The 15,461-nt window shown below is 42.5% G+C and overlaps 1 protein-coding gene across 4 annotated transcripts in view; it reads right to left on the bottom strand.

The window, feature by feature from the left end:
* INPP5A (inositol polyphosphate-5-phosphatase A) overlaps positions 1–15,461 on the bottom strand; it is a 193,535-nt gene that overhangs the window by 22,728 nt on the left and 155,346 nt on the right. For all 4 annotated transcript variants that reach the window (XM_031063467.1, XM_031063465.1, XM_014310273.2 and 1 more), the window contains exons 10-11: positions 10,036–10,131; positions 9,629–9,703 (exon numbers count right to left, since the gene is read on the bottom strand). In XM_031063467.1, coding sequence (XP_030919327.1) covers positions 9,629–9,703; positions 10,036–10,131 — 171 coding nt within the window. The remainder of the gene's footprint in view (positions 1–9,628; positions 9,704–10,035; positions 10,132–15,461) is intronic.

Genomic DNA, 15,461 nt, shown 5'->3' on the forward strand with positions numbered 1-15,461 from the left:
TTGCAAGGGCAAGGACAGGTTATCTGTGTGCTCAGGGCTGAGCAGTGGGAACCCCCCACAACCTCTCTGTGTTTACCTGGCAGCACTACAGCCAGCGAGGCGAGAACAGAAGAGATGATGAAAACCTGAATGGTGCATTTTGAGAAAACTTCAGTTATTCTTTTCAGTAGAAGACCATGTTTTAACTATTATTTCTTGGTGTGAAAAGCACTTGCATTCTCATTTAAGCCTGTAATCTCAAAATGCAAAATTTTTGATGCAAATGCAAGGTGTTCACTAAGCCTTGTCACGATGAATTACAAATGCCATTTGCCCTAAAAGCAACTTTAGTTAAAAGAAGGCACAGGGCCTGACATGGGCATCAGTCAATTCCATCTGCTTTACAGGTACACGGGTGCCTGGAGCAACCTGGCATGACAGAAAATGAATGAAAATCAACCTGGGCAAGATGATACTGAGGAGCAGTCAGAATTTCACAGGGTAATGCCTTTACTTTTAAAGCATCTAACATTGTCTCTAAAAAACCCCACCTGGAACATACTCCTTTCATAGCAATTTCACCACAAAATGCTCACTCATTTCCATGAGTGAGCACTGTGGTGTACACCAATCAGCACTGTGAATAATGTCATTGCTGGAACAGGAAACATGAGTATGTCTGTCACTCTAAATGCCTTAAAAATAACAAAAAAATAAGTTCAAATGCCAGAAATCAATATATTGTTCTATTTAATTTACTCATAATAAGATCATCTTTAGGAACCAAATCTTTAAGGTGTTACATGACATGCTGTTGTAATTTGAGCAATTACACAGAGACTTTAAAATGCTGTGACTGGCAGACCATTCCAGAATTATATGTCATAGGCAGTTTTCAGAAGACTGTTTTTTTTCTCCAAACTCAGTTTCACCAATGTATTTATACCTAAATAATAGTGAAGATGATGCAGGGTCTACGTTTTATCTGCTCCAACACCAAGTTGATGATATTACATCAAGATGTTTGCTCAACAATGTCCAGTGACCAGCCCAACAGGAATGTTTGATGAGCACCTGAATGAAAATACCATCCATCCATGCATCTAGCCATGCATCCATGCATCCATGCATCCATCCATCCATCCATCCATCCATCCATCCAGGCAGTGTATCTATAGTTAGCTACTACCTGTGAGCCACTGCGACCCTCGCTGCTGGGAATGCAGCCACGCAGTATGTGTAGGAATGACCGCATTTGCAGTAAAGGATATTTCCTATTTATTTTGAGGAGAATTAAAAGCTTTCAGGACTGATGGCTGTGTCAGCTGCAGCGCCCATCACCTCCTAGGGGGATTATCAGAACTGCAGGTTTTCCAGGATGCTGTGTATTCTGCAAAACCTGCTGAAGGGAGTCTCACTTTTTGTTCCCTTTTTCTTGGCAACGCTGTAACGTGCATTTATGTGCTGGGGTGGAAGAGAAAGCAATGCACTAAATTCTAAATTCCTACATTATGCAGCTTCACAGTAATCAAAGGGTTATAAGAGAGTTTAGGCAGTTGCAGAAACTGAGGTTCTGCTTGCTTCAATTTAAAGCACTGGTAAAAGGTCAGCATCTATTGGGTACACTGCAATGGGCCACCTTGGCTAAAATCATACATGTATGAACCCCTTCAAACAGGGCAACTTAATTCAGTCATTGGAGTAGAACAACGGCAATTACTCATCAAGACCTGCAGACCAAAGTCAGAGCACTGGTAGATCAGGAGGTGATATTAGCAGCATTTATCAAATCCATCTGCAGGGCCCACGAGAGAATTCACAGCTGTGAAAGGGAAATGAAGTTTCAGACCAAAAAGAGGAGATGAGCATACAGAAGTGACCTCAGAGAATTAAAACATGTGGACCCTGGTCACTGTAACCTCCTTTGCCAGTCTTGTGGAGCACACATTTTTTTCCAAGAGACTTTGGAAAGACAGTAATTTTATCCATCTTTCCAGTCCACGCAAATTATTTAGAAACTGATTCAGCAGTCTACTGACTTCAGGTAAAAGCCTGCGGAAATGCTGATCCTCCCCACTTACCCATGAAAATGCTGTACATAACTCTGCCTGATATAAAGCTACTTCTTTCTCTAACAAAGACTATGTAAAATTATCTATATTACTACATATTTTGAATCTGAATCTTCTTTCTCTCATTGTCAGTCTTTAAAATCATGTTTCACAGAAAAATACCCCAAATCACTGAATATAAATTTACCATTTATGCTGTTCTTGTATGATATTATATTTCTGCACATATCTATGTATCCTGAATGGCAGTGTTGTCAAATCACAAACACCCACATAAATGTGGATCTGTGGCACACAGAGAAATGTGGTCCTATGGCCACAGAGAAATGGCACCAAAGAGATTGTTCTCAGCATTAGGGGAGTGAGGCACAGCACAGTGCTAGTGGCACTGAGGGCTGACATGACTGGTATGGATAAGCTGTCAGTCAAACACCCTGCTAACAGTTCCAAGCGCTCAGCCACCCCTCTGTTCTGCAACATGCAGCAGAGAATCCAGGTCTCATCCTGTGAGACTTTTGTTACTTGAAAAAAACCACATCAGAAATCAGAACTTGTTGTGCTACTTAGGAATTAGCTCTCAATGAGAAAACTGGAGTATATGTAAAGCATAAACTAGTGAAGAAGCCAAAAGCACTGACACAGATTAAGCCTGGGCTTCCACTCAAGCAGCAGCAGTGAACTTTCTGCTGACCACAGAAGCTCCTTCCACACCCCAAGGGCTCCTTGCCCAAACGCTGCCCTGCAGCAGTGAACTGCATCCCATCCATCTCTCAGCTGCCCTGAGCCCAGCAGAGCCTGGAGCACCCGATGGGCAGCACAGAGCCCACAGCCCCCTCACCCTGTGTGCAGCCAGCTCCTCCAGCAGACGGGATCTGCTCGCCAGTACCCAGCCTGGTGTGAGGGCAGCGTGCCCACAGACCAGGGCTGCGCCCTCTGACTAACAGCTGGTCACACCTGAACACACACTTTCCATTTTCTGATGGGAAAATTGGATTTTGCTCCTTACTCTCCTGGGATTCCAGTGCTTACATCAAATTAAAAGAAAGTTGACTCTGGAAAAATGTATTCATGCAAATTGACTTTTCACAACTTTTCTGGGACAGACACTAAATATTATTGCAATAATTCATACACTGTGCATAACAGCTTGTGACAAAGCTCCTTCAAAACGTCAGGAATGACTGAGTGGATGCTGTCTTTAAAACTGAAAGACTTTAATTAGGAATATCCTACTTGCAAATATGACACACTCCATGGATTATTTCATTAAACTTAATATATCGGTTACTGTGAAACATTAGTTTGTCCCACTTGGGAGTTGAAACCCCCAGGCACCATCCTGTTACACAGTTACTTGTGAGCTGCAATTTGGCAAAAGCATGAAATATGGAGAATACAGTTTTAGTATTACCTGTAGAGTGGTTAAAAATGGAATTTTCTTGAGGAATGACTATGAAATTTTTCTTACTCGGGCAAAACTCCCACTGTGGATTGAAGAGTCCCTGAGGCTTGGCTGGCATGAGTGTTTTGGGGAACAGCAGGACCACAGAGGCATATCAATGCTGGGTGTGCCCCAGAGGGGTGTGGGGAGCTCCAATCGATCCCCCTGCCCCCCTCACAGAGAGTCAGGCATCTCCCAGGGTCACTGGGAACTTCCAGACACCTAACACTGAGGTGCTGCTCTTCCAGCAGGGATTCAAATCCACCCCTTCCTTGCGTGGGCTGCTGGAGGCTGCTCTGGGAGCAGCAGAGAGAAGGACTGCAGCCCGTGCCTCCCACACCTATGTAACAAGAATACACAGACAGGCCCCAGAGCAGGGACCAGAACCCACCTCTCCATCCTTGCAGCTGGGTACCCCACTCCCATCTCTAGCTGCGCCTTTTGTATGAGTGTCCTCGAGCGTAACTTTTCAAGTTAAACTTAGTATTTGCTTTTCTCTGTGCAATCTTTTGTGCATGCAGACATTCATCTGGGAGGTTATCAGGCGTACCTGGACAGCACAAGAGGATTGAGCTACTGTACAGAGATGGTGCAAAAACAATTAAGCACCTTTCTATTCTTATTTGGCTTGCCACAGACTTCGGGCAAGATGTGGCAGTTTTGGTATGGTGCTTGTGTGCACAAATATTAACTGTAAGGGATGATGGTGAGATCCATAAACTTGGGGACTGGAATGCAGGTGCAAACACTGCTTCCCTGGCTATTCTCTTCCGTGTCACACAGGTTAAAAAGGGCCAAAATACATTAGCAGATCATACTACAGGCTGGATTACAGAGTGCAAATACAGATGCTGAACCTACTCTTAGGGCCAGACTTAAACAAGAGCCAATGCCTAAAAAAATAAATATATCACAGTACACTTGAATTATCCAGCAGCTGTACAGAACAGGGTGGGGGAAAAGGTAATGAAATAATATTTGTAACTTTGTGCTATGGACAAATTTTACACCAGAATAATTAATCTATTTGAAGCTTGCAGTAAACAGCTAACCCAACACATCTGGATTGACTTGTTTGTGCAATCTGGATTTGCATTTATGTTTTGCTAGTGAGAACAATTTATTTGTAATATTTCCTATCTCTGTCATTTCTCATTTTGCAGTTTATCCAGTGACATATCAACCAATCACTCATTTAAGCAAATGCAATTCTAAACATAAGAATGCTGCTTCTAAATAAAGATGCAGAGCATGAAGCCATTTTCCTATTAATACTTTATGAAGATCAGGCATCGCAGAAGACTATGTTAAATAAAAGAAGCAGTTTCAGGATAGGCAGGATTTCCTATGACCAGTCTGAGGAAGCAATGGTCCTAAGCAATCAATTTCCTTTCTCTATTCTAATTTGCCCTTATACATCATATTCAAGATTTTATCTGGACAGGGGCTGGTTGGCTCAGTGGATAAACCTCTGCCTTTTCACCTCTGGGATCATGGTTCAAGTCATACCCTGATGAAATGCACTTGATCGTCCTAATCTAGTTCCTAGTGGACAGTATTCCCATTATCTTTAAAAGGGTCAGAGCCAAGGCCATTGGGAAGAGTGCATTGTGCTATATCTTGTCTGTTGATTAATACATTTTCAGTGAAGCCAGACCCTTAATCTTCATAAGCATACATATTCTCACAAAAATCTTAATAGAGGTCCCTTGTGGACTATATATTTCTGCTCAATTTGTGTATCATTTCAGGATTTCCTGGGAATACACACAATACCCCCCCCCCACAAATATATTGCTTAAAATTTAAAAGTATGTTTGCCTGTACTGTTTGCAATAACATCTCTAAGATAACTAGCATGATAACACATCACCTTAAATCACTACTTCTCAGAGGGAAAACAAGACCTTCAACTCAACCTGCACTTAGAACACATTATAATTTTCTCTTGAGGCTGAACAGACACAGAATAAAGGGAATTTATTCTGTGAAGGGAAACTGAGTCAGAACATAATCTCCGTAAGAGTTCATTGTTTGTCCTCTACACCAGGAAAGCTGCTGCACAGTTAAAATAAGAAACAGAATCACTTCCATTCCATGAAAATCCAGGCTTGGAATCACTGGGCTTTTCAGCATAACACTCTTGGCTCTGGTTTGGAATGAATGCTGGTACCCCTCGAGGGCCCTCTGAACCCTCTGGTGATCCTGGAGCTGCATGCAGCAGCACCCTTGGGCTAATCCTTCTGCCCCCAAGCAGCCCAAACCACAGAGGGACACGGGCTCTGTTTCTGTGGGCCTGGGGGGGCTGGGGCAGCAGGACCCAGGGACAGCAGGATGCAGGGCTACCAGAGCAAGCACAGCTTCACTACTAGCCACCAGCTTCCACAAAGATCAACAGAAAAAAGAGATCATGATTTTAGCAGGAATATCATCAGGTTCCACTCTCAAGACAATTCACTGATCACTTTTACTACACAGTTGTGGTCCAAATCCTAAGGACAGTGCATTAGCTTCCACCTGGATTGATTCTTTAACACAGATCATAGGAAAGACAGGAATGTAGGTACCATTCCTCACTTCTAATTGCAATTAAAGATTATAAAATGATTCCTGATGATTAAATCGTTCCTCATTACAGGTTTTTACATTCTTACTACGTATTTATTTAATTGACTACTGAAGAAATACAATTTAGTTTGTTGTTCTTTGGTATAAGTCAATAACCTGATTATATTTTTTCATTACCTAATTACTCCTGGCTTTCTTTTCTTTTGATTGTTTTGAAATAACAGAGAACTCCTTTTGAAAAAAAACTCACTTATAGCCTGATCTATCACAAACAATTAAAGCATCTCCAAATATCTGGTAAAAGTGTAGGCTTATTCAAGAACTCCCTGCCCCTCTTCTAGAAGCACCAGCATGGCTGATTTTTATCACTTAAGGGCTGAAAATCCAAAGCTACAACTGCGTTTTGTGTGAGTGACACGCTGGTGAGCCAGAGTGATCTCAGCAGCGTGGGCAGCACCACAGAGCCCACAGGAAATCCGTGCAGGGCTCCAGGGCACTCTCTGCACCTGCCGGGCAGAAGAGGAGCAGGGCCACAGAGGAGAGACGGAGGCATGGTGGTGGCTCCTGGTCAGGGGCTGCTGCCTCTGGGAAGGTGTGAGAGCTCTCACGTGTCCACCACTCCAAAATGAGAACCTCATTTGTGCTTTTCCACCACTCATGGACAAGCCCCCACAGCAGGATGACACCACAGAACCAATCAGCACAGCCTGGCTGTGTCCTACCATCCAGGTCAGAAATGCTGAGCTTTTGCTAACTGAAAAACAACAACCTAACAGTGACCTGTCTGATGCCGAAGCGGCACTCTGCATGCTGCAGCTCCTCCTGCCCACGTCTCTCAGTGCTCCTCCACAACACCCACCCCACACACCCACAGGACAGCTCCGTGTGGTTATGGACTCACACCCTGGTCTGTTGGATGGACCACAACTCCAAAGTACAATTCAGAACATAAGAATTAAATAATAAAACAGTTCTGCATTATTGCAACACCTGTTTTCAAATAGGCTTTATCTTTTTTCCTATCACCACGCAACTGGGTAAATCTGGGTGTTTTTCTGAAACACAATGATACAGAACAGTCATTGCACTCTGGGGTGATCAATATAGGTAATTGCTAAGCCAACTTTGGAATAAGCTATAGCTAAGTCTGAATAAGCTACAGATTAGTTTGGGAAAATTAGACCCGACAGATTGCAGTATGCATTTCAAAGTGAATTTCTGTTAAATAGGTGATTTGTATCTATATCAGATTTTTCATTAAAAATAATCATTTTTATAAATATATATTATGATTCTTTTTGTTGATTACAATGTAAAAAGGAAAGAATAACTGTGTATGCACAATGAAAAAGTAGCCTGTTGATAATAAATATTTGTCAGGCCTTGTCACATCCGTATACATTCCAATGTTACTGGAGAGACACAGCACTGATAAAAAAATACCCTCTGAAAAATCAATGGATTTTGAGCTAAAGCAGTTGCTAAACACACAGAAAACATCTTTATCCAACAGCCCCAGCGCTGTGAAAATTCCCAAGCCTTGCATTGGTACAGCTAAGGAAAATTTAATCTTCCCAAATACTCATCAGGGCACTCCATCCTGCAGACCTGACAGCCCCACTTATAATTAATTATACAATTTCGATGGGAATATCGACTGCACAAAGCTATAAATCATAGAAAAAGTCAATAGGCATGGACACATTCAATCATGTCCCGACCAATGATTACTACTCTTAAAATACAATAATTATTTTCAGGAGCCAGCTTGAATTAAATTTCTGTCAGGCTGGTACAAGACCGGCGGTTGATGAAGGATGCGATGGATTTTTTGGGTTGAATTCGGCACAGCAACATTTATCGTTTTAGATAGGTAGTTTGTTTTTAGTGATCATGGTGCTGTGTGTTTAACTAGACCATGAAGATTAGATTATCTCCAATGGCTCATTATATCGTTTATCTCTTTCTTCCATGTTTGATCTGGAAGATTTCCCACTTCTTGATGCATGAAAGAAATGACTACTGATTTTGAAATGGAATGTGTTTAAGTGGGATTCTACCTGTACCTTCACACCCCACAGCCCTGTATGCAAATCAAGCAGCAGCCATCCAAAATACCACTAGGACAAGCCAAACAAGCACCAAGAACAGCTTTACACAGCTTCAGGAATGCACTGGGGGAAAACACAAATGACAAATACTTGAGTTGTTTAAAAAAAACTGGAAAAGTTATAATAATTATATAGCAGAGGAAAAATTTGAGACAGGAATGTGATTAATATGGGAAAAGGAATTGGGAGGAGACTTACTGCTTTGAATTAAATGTCCCCAGAACTGCAAAACATCAGTGAAAGAAACATTAGGCATTTCTCGAGGATGCATTCACCTTGTAAATTGAACCCAAAGAACCCCAAACTGCTCTGACAGTAACTGCATTTGAAGGTACCACAGAGGTACCTCTTGGAGTGAGCACACAGGCCACATGAGCCACGCTGTGGGACAGCAGCAAAGACCAGAAGGGGAATCAGATCTTCACCCCTCATGGGTCTTACTCATCAAACTCTTCTGACTTCAACAAATGAGTGAAATCTCAGATTCTCACATGGAATCAATCTCTCAGGTGAAGCCCACTTAAAATCAGAGAGGGCATCAGGGCTTCAGCTGCCCTCCATATCCTAGAGCCCTGCAGACAGCCCTCCAACAGCCTGGCTCTGTGAGCAGTGAGAGAATGACCTGTAGGCAGGAGAGGAGAGGTGGAGAACCACGGATCCTCTGCTAAACCCATCCCTGGGCACCAAGCAGCAATGTGCCCTGTGAGTGGGCACACTGCGTGACTGGTTCAGAGTGCAGCTAAACTGGGAGGTGGGGACGAGGGCCCTCTCTGTCTTCCCTTGGATACATAACCCCTAGGAACCCTGGATGAAATGGAGAAAGCTGCAAGCAGTGATACACAGCTTTTCCAAAATGAAGTGGTTACCATTTGAAATAAAATCACATTAAAGAAACTATGATGCCCCTCTCCACATAAAAATCAGGTTCCTGATTACAAATCAGAGTGTTAGTGTCCCCTGCCTGCTTAATCCTCTTGGGAAGCCGGGCACACTTGTCCAAATAGTGACAGTCTGCTGCAGAGCTTGAGATTGCTATTCTACTTACTCTTGTGTTTCTAGTATATTTTTGTAGACTTAGAAGACCCAGGTATTTTCAGATGGGCTTTGCATTTAAGGGCTTTTCCTAAGTTACTGTGTGATGCACAATGAGGAGCTAGGAAGAAAAACAGGATGCTTGAAGAAATGCAGACTAGAGGACAGACAAGAAAACTGAATTGTTGTGTACATTTAATTTACAATATACTTGTATAAAAAAGAAGGTAGACATGCCAAAGTTAGGAATCTGTACACAAAATAACTGGCTAAGTGGTGAGGAAATCTGAAGCAGTTATTGTGTTGGCTGAATTATCTCTTCTCATTCTGCAGACAGGAGGGGTGATAAAGGGCTGGTTAGAGAAATGCAATTTGTATGTGAGCTCCCAACTTACTCCTTTGAATGGGTTTAGCAAAGAACTTACCGCAGTGCCATTGTTGTCTCTAAATACGTCTTGATTAAAATAGTCAAAGAGCTTCTTTTCTAATTGCAGCATAACCTAAATAAAAAAATAGGGAGAAAGGTCAGCAAAGCTCTTGGACTCAGCAACTCAACACCCAGCTGCTGGCAGTGACCCTTTCAGAGACACGCAGCCCTTTAAAACCACACATTTCCACATGTCCAAAGCCCCTTGTCAGCTTGCCCATTTGCTTGGCTGGCAATCACTTAAACAGATCCAATTAACTGAGCATTAGGTGTGACAATCTATATCCTCCCCTCCCTTTACATTATCAGTTTGGAACAACTATATTCATGCTTTGTAGAAAAGAAAATGAACATTCAACACTGTTTCTATTTACATAGGGGTGCCAAGGGCATTAAGTTGTTTACCTTTCGGTCATTATCAGATTCACGAAATATTAGCTTGACTACTTCATTTGTGTCAGCTGCCCGGATGGTCTGCATTGTGGCCTTTGCACACAGTGTCTAAGAAAAACATAAGGGGAGAAAGGGAAACAAGCTTATATGCAACAGAAGACCAGATTTAACCGAACATTATCAATAGATGTATCTTCAATGCCCCCCATCAAATATAATTTGCTGTAGGTCAAAATACAAAGCATTGCTAATTTAAGCCACTTCCGCATATGATGGACTTGAAACAATAAACTGAATTACCACTTGAAGAGAAACAGGCAATATTAAGAAAATATCAATCAGGAAATGCAAATAGTCATTCAGCTTGTACCATGTAGACAGGTTCTTTCACAGGTATCACTGTATGCTCTATCACACATTACTTGCAAACATCCTCCAAACCACTGCTTACAGATAACGACCAGGTTTTGTGCTGATTCTTAAGAGCTGATAACGACATTGACACTACAGTTCTGTGAGTTAACCGTTGTTTGCAAAAACATCTGCCTATAAATTCATGTTACAAGTACACTTTGCAAGTCCGAGAAATGCTTACACAATCTGACAGCAATTTTCACAATTTACTTTGCATAGCAATTTCCCTCTTTTAAATAAGAGACATCATGTCCCTAGATATTTTGAGGACTGGGTACCTAAAACATGTTATGAACCAACGTTTTATCAGGCACAGATGAACATAGATGTACACAGATGAACAACTTTATATCAGGCAGAGTATGAATTTCCACGAAAGTGTTGGCCCTTGATCCATTGGCCACTGGCCTGGCTGGGACCCGGTTCCACAGGTAGTGGGGAATAACATGAAATGGGCTGCTCAAAGGGTTGGCTCCACCGCACGGCAACAGGTAAAAATCTAGAGCTTTTAGCAAAGCAGTTAGCGAAGCTTTAAGTATGTTAAGTGCTTTGAAACGGAGGCATCTCCATCTTAACTGGGCACATTTCACTAAGTGCTCTGCAGCCTCCCTGCCTGGGCAAGACTGCTGGCTCTTGTGCAGAGCTACCCGTGCCCCTCTGCCTGGCTGCTGGGAACCACAAGGAAAGTCAGAAAGCAGAATGGGGGAAATTGTTCAAACTGGGCACTGTTCAAAGACAGATGTGTCCCCACACCTGGGAGACAACTAGGCATCCATGGCTGCTGCTGAGGCACACGCTGCTGACAGGATCTGTGCACAGACGTGGATACGGATACTGGCAAAGACCTTCCTGAATTATTTTGCTAGAGGTTGTTAAGAAAAGTGTTTTCTGTTAAAGAAAGTAACTGAGTCAAGGAGAAGTAACGAGGTAAAGAGGTAACGAGGAATGAAGTGCTCACCCCATTCCTTTTCATAATAACCCGACAAAATGTTTTCATTTTGCATAATGTTAATTTGTAAAATAAATATGTTCTGTGGTATAGACTTTATGTTCTGTGGTACAGACTTTCACATCCTACTACGTGCTTCTATCTCTCACAGACAGAAAACTTATATTTGGATTAATTATCAGAGGTGCAGTGTATACGAGACACAACACCATGAACTACAGCTCACTTCTCCTTTCCCCATTCTCACCTTCTCCTGAAGGCAGGAATTCATGCCAAACATGTTTTTAAACAAAAATCCATCTGCTTCCAAATAATTAAGATTTCAGCTGCGGATTTCAGCGCCAGAATGGGAATAATCTGCCAATGGAGATTTTGTTCCCATTTGATAAAAATTTGATCCTTGATGAAGGCCCTTGCCTATTGGCACAATACAAATAAAAAGCAACAAGTTGAGTGCTTTCATTTTTAACAAGTAACTTGAAAGAGATTAGGTAAAAACCAACAAATCTTGTTATTTTTCTTACAAGTTTGTGAATTAAACAGGTGTTGATTCCCCATCTCACTGAAAAAATTACGTCCATTTCTGATAAACTTTTCCTGACTGTTTCCTCCGTCCCCAAAAGCAGTGCCACGTCCATCTGACTCTGGGTTTACCCTAGAACACAGCACACTCGAAGTACCAGAACAGCTGCAGGTGTGTGCAATCACAGGTTTCACTGGCACATGGAGCACTGGCCCCACAGGCACGGGCTGCTCTGAGTACTTCACCTGATCCGCAGGACTTTAGGGTGGTTTTCTGAGGTCTTCTGCCTTGGGCGAAGAGCAGTAACACGCTGGTTAAATGCCACCCTGCCTGGCAGGAGGAGTGGCATGCTGGACTCCTTGTGCGAGCTGCACCTCCGGGACCTTCTACTTTTTAGCACAGACCTCCTACCTGCTCCCTCGCAGCCAAGCCAGGGGGAAGATCTCTTTGTCTGCTCAGACATGCGGTGGCCGTTTTGCCATCTGTGTCCATAGGAGCTAGTGAGGTAATCCAGCACCGAGCCATTCCCAACCTCGCTCCCTCCACGCGGGTGATTGAAATTCAGAGCACAGATCAGATAATCGGGTCAAGCCCAAAAAAAGAGGCTTTGGGCTCATGTGTCACAAATCAGTCTGGTCCCTTCAAACAGCACACCAGATTAGAACAAGCACCCGAACAAACCAGAGCGGAAAACCCGCAGCTCTCTAAAGCTGGTTTCAAAAGCTCTAACAAATCGCTCCATCTTTCACTCATTTAAACTTTCCAAATGAGGGTCAATACGGTCCCCGAGCATCCAAATGCTAATGCGCTTAAGTGCGCTTAAGCAGCTTTCCAGAGTGAATGGGCCAAAGAAGGGCTCGAAAAGACACGGCAGAGTTACTGTCACTGTCAAAAAGTCATTGTAGCCACCCCCAGAGTGGTTGCAATTCAACAAATTCATGATTTCTGTCTCTTAAAGGCATCTGCTTGAGAACATTTTTTTCCCTGAGCTGCTTTATCTCACAACGTCAGGCCGGCTCCAAAAGAAAAACCCTCCGATCGACTCTTGAGAACCAATACAGAGAAAGGACCCACATACCTTATTGCTTTCAAATTTCACACACACAAAAAGTTACCTTATTCACAGACAAAAGTGATTGGGCAAAGGTTCATTTCTTATACAAGCTGGAGGCACTCCTTTTTTCCTCCTCCTTTCAATTTCTGCACAGTCGTAGTCACCCAAGCAGAAAACTTTCAGGATCATGTGCCTTTTTAGGCTAGCCTGCTTATGAAGGGATTTTTTGTTGCTAGCAAAGAAAATCAAAATGCTATGAAAACTCACTGTTCCTTGCTGGGTATTCCCTCAAAGGCATATTTTTACAAGGGTAGAAAAGGTGAAATCAGATATCATAACTCGACATAACTTCTTTTTTAAAAAAAACATCTTTTTTTCTTTGGAAACAAGATTTGGTTAAGAAGCTTGCAGGAGGGCTGTATTCAGAGCTGAGAGAAAGCTCAGTAGCCAGCCTTTGCCTAGCAAATACAGCTATATCTTATTCCTGTTTTCTCATACTATACACCGGTAGATGCTTTGTAGCACTTCTGAAATAGCCCTTTGCGATAACTTATGTGTACTGAATTGCAAAACATAGTAACAACTTTCCTGACAACGGCCTTGGAATGTAATAACAACACCCTATTACACAAAGCTAGGAGGAAATGGTTTTTATATTTACAAGAGACAAATCTGAAATTTCTTCTAAACTCGGCAATTGTCAGAATTACACTGTTGATTCACAGCATAATACACCTTCTGCTCCCCCATATACACCACAAATCATAGTGGGTAAGACTGCATTTCTTCATACTTTGAGTAAATGGGATCCAGGCATTAAAACAATTGTTATATACATAAAACACACAACAGTCTATAACATATACTTTATATCGTGTGTACATGGGAACACTGTGAGCAGCTGTGGACTGCACTGCTGCCTCCTGCTTGGCTGGAAACTGCAGCTGATTTTTCACTGATTCCACTCTGAGTCCACCTCCTGATGTGTGAGCTATTACATGCTTGTAAGTCCCTCAATAATTTTTGGGGGGTGGGAGGGAAATCCCCCAAAAGGGGGTATTTAAACACCTACAGATTCAACCTGTCCTACTGCATCTGTCCACTGATGCTAAAGATGTGCATTATTGTTCTCTATTATTTGAATACTCAGGACTTATTATCACTTTGAATTCTTCTTAAAAACAGAAGAGAAAACAGAATATATACATTGTTCCTTTACAACAAAAAAGTTCAGCAATAGCTGCCACTGGAATTTGCAGCAAGCTGCACAGATTGACACAGATGTGCTCATGGATGTGAATGCTAGGAGAGAAGCTCAGAGTCTGGAGATTCCTGACAGGAGCTAATTGAAATAAGGTCTTGAGCACATGAGCAACCAAATCAACTAGATTTAAGATATTTAACTTTTTTTCAGTTAAATACTCTGTGAATTCTGGAATGACAGAAAAGACAGACGTACATGTATCATCTAATTATGAAAGTGAAATACTACAGAAATGCTGCTCAAGACCCAAAATCAATCTGACAGACACTTATTAAACTAGGATAATATTTTAAAAAATTATTATAATCTGGATGCAAATTGTATTTGAAATAATCAGTGAGGTAAAAAATTTGCTACTTTAGGAATAACAGAAGCATCTGTATTGTTTGGGCTTCTCCTTACCTTTGAGGAGATGACATGATTTCCTGGATATTGGGAATATAATAGCAGCAAATTCCCCAAGTCAAATGATGTCAGAGAATTAAAATTTGCAAGTGAGAAAAACAAAGTTACACGTAGCTGTCTGAGTCAATGAGAGTTGTGCATTTAGCTATGGGACAGATAACACTGTGCTTTTTAAACTGCACCTTCCCATTGAAATGGAGGCTTATTATGGCCAATTTTTCACAGCCACAGAGGTTTTTGGCTTCACAGCTGCTGCAAAAATCAAGGGCATCCCAGGGCTCAATCTTCAGGGTACAGCAACCAAACCCTGTCTGAGAGGACATACACTTCTATTGAAAAAAATATCCTTTAGACTATATATTACCTTGTGTTAACTTTAACTGTGTGCAAATAGCAATAATATCCCAGAACAGCTACTACACTTTCCAGCAGCAGGAACTGAACTCAGCAGTGACGTAAGTGTTAGCTGAATAAAGAACAAACACAAACAAGTATTAATGAGAATCCACGTGAAGTACCAATAAAATTACTTTCTCTTTGGATGTTCCCAGCAGAGACAGCTCATCTGCAGGGGAGGCAGTGGCAGCGGGGGCAGGCGCCTGCGGAGCGAGGCCCCTGCCCTGCCCCTGGCTGGTGGCACTGCTCGCGTGCCCTGCGTACGGCCCCTCTTCCGAGGGCACACCACTGCCACTGGCATGACCCTGCTGCCTGCGCCCATGTCGGGACTGATTTAACCTCATGGGCAGGCTAAAGAAGCACCAATCCCAACCCTGTGAGCGCCTGGCTCAGGAGCTGTCTGGGACCTATGGGAGCTCTGCTCCCTTCCATG

Source organism: Geospiza fortis, unplaced genomic scaffold, assembly GCF_000277835.1.
Source record: "Geospiza fortis unplaced genomic scaffold, GeoFor_1.0 scaffold298, whole genome shotgun sequence".
NCBI classification, from domain to species: domain Eukaryota; kingdom Metazoa; phylum Chordata; class Aves; order Passeriformes; family Thraupidae; genus Geospiza; species Geospiza fortis.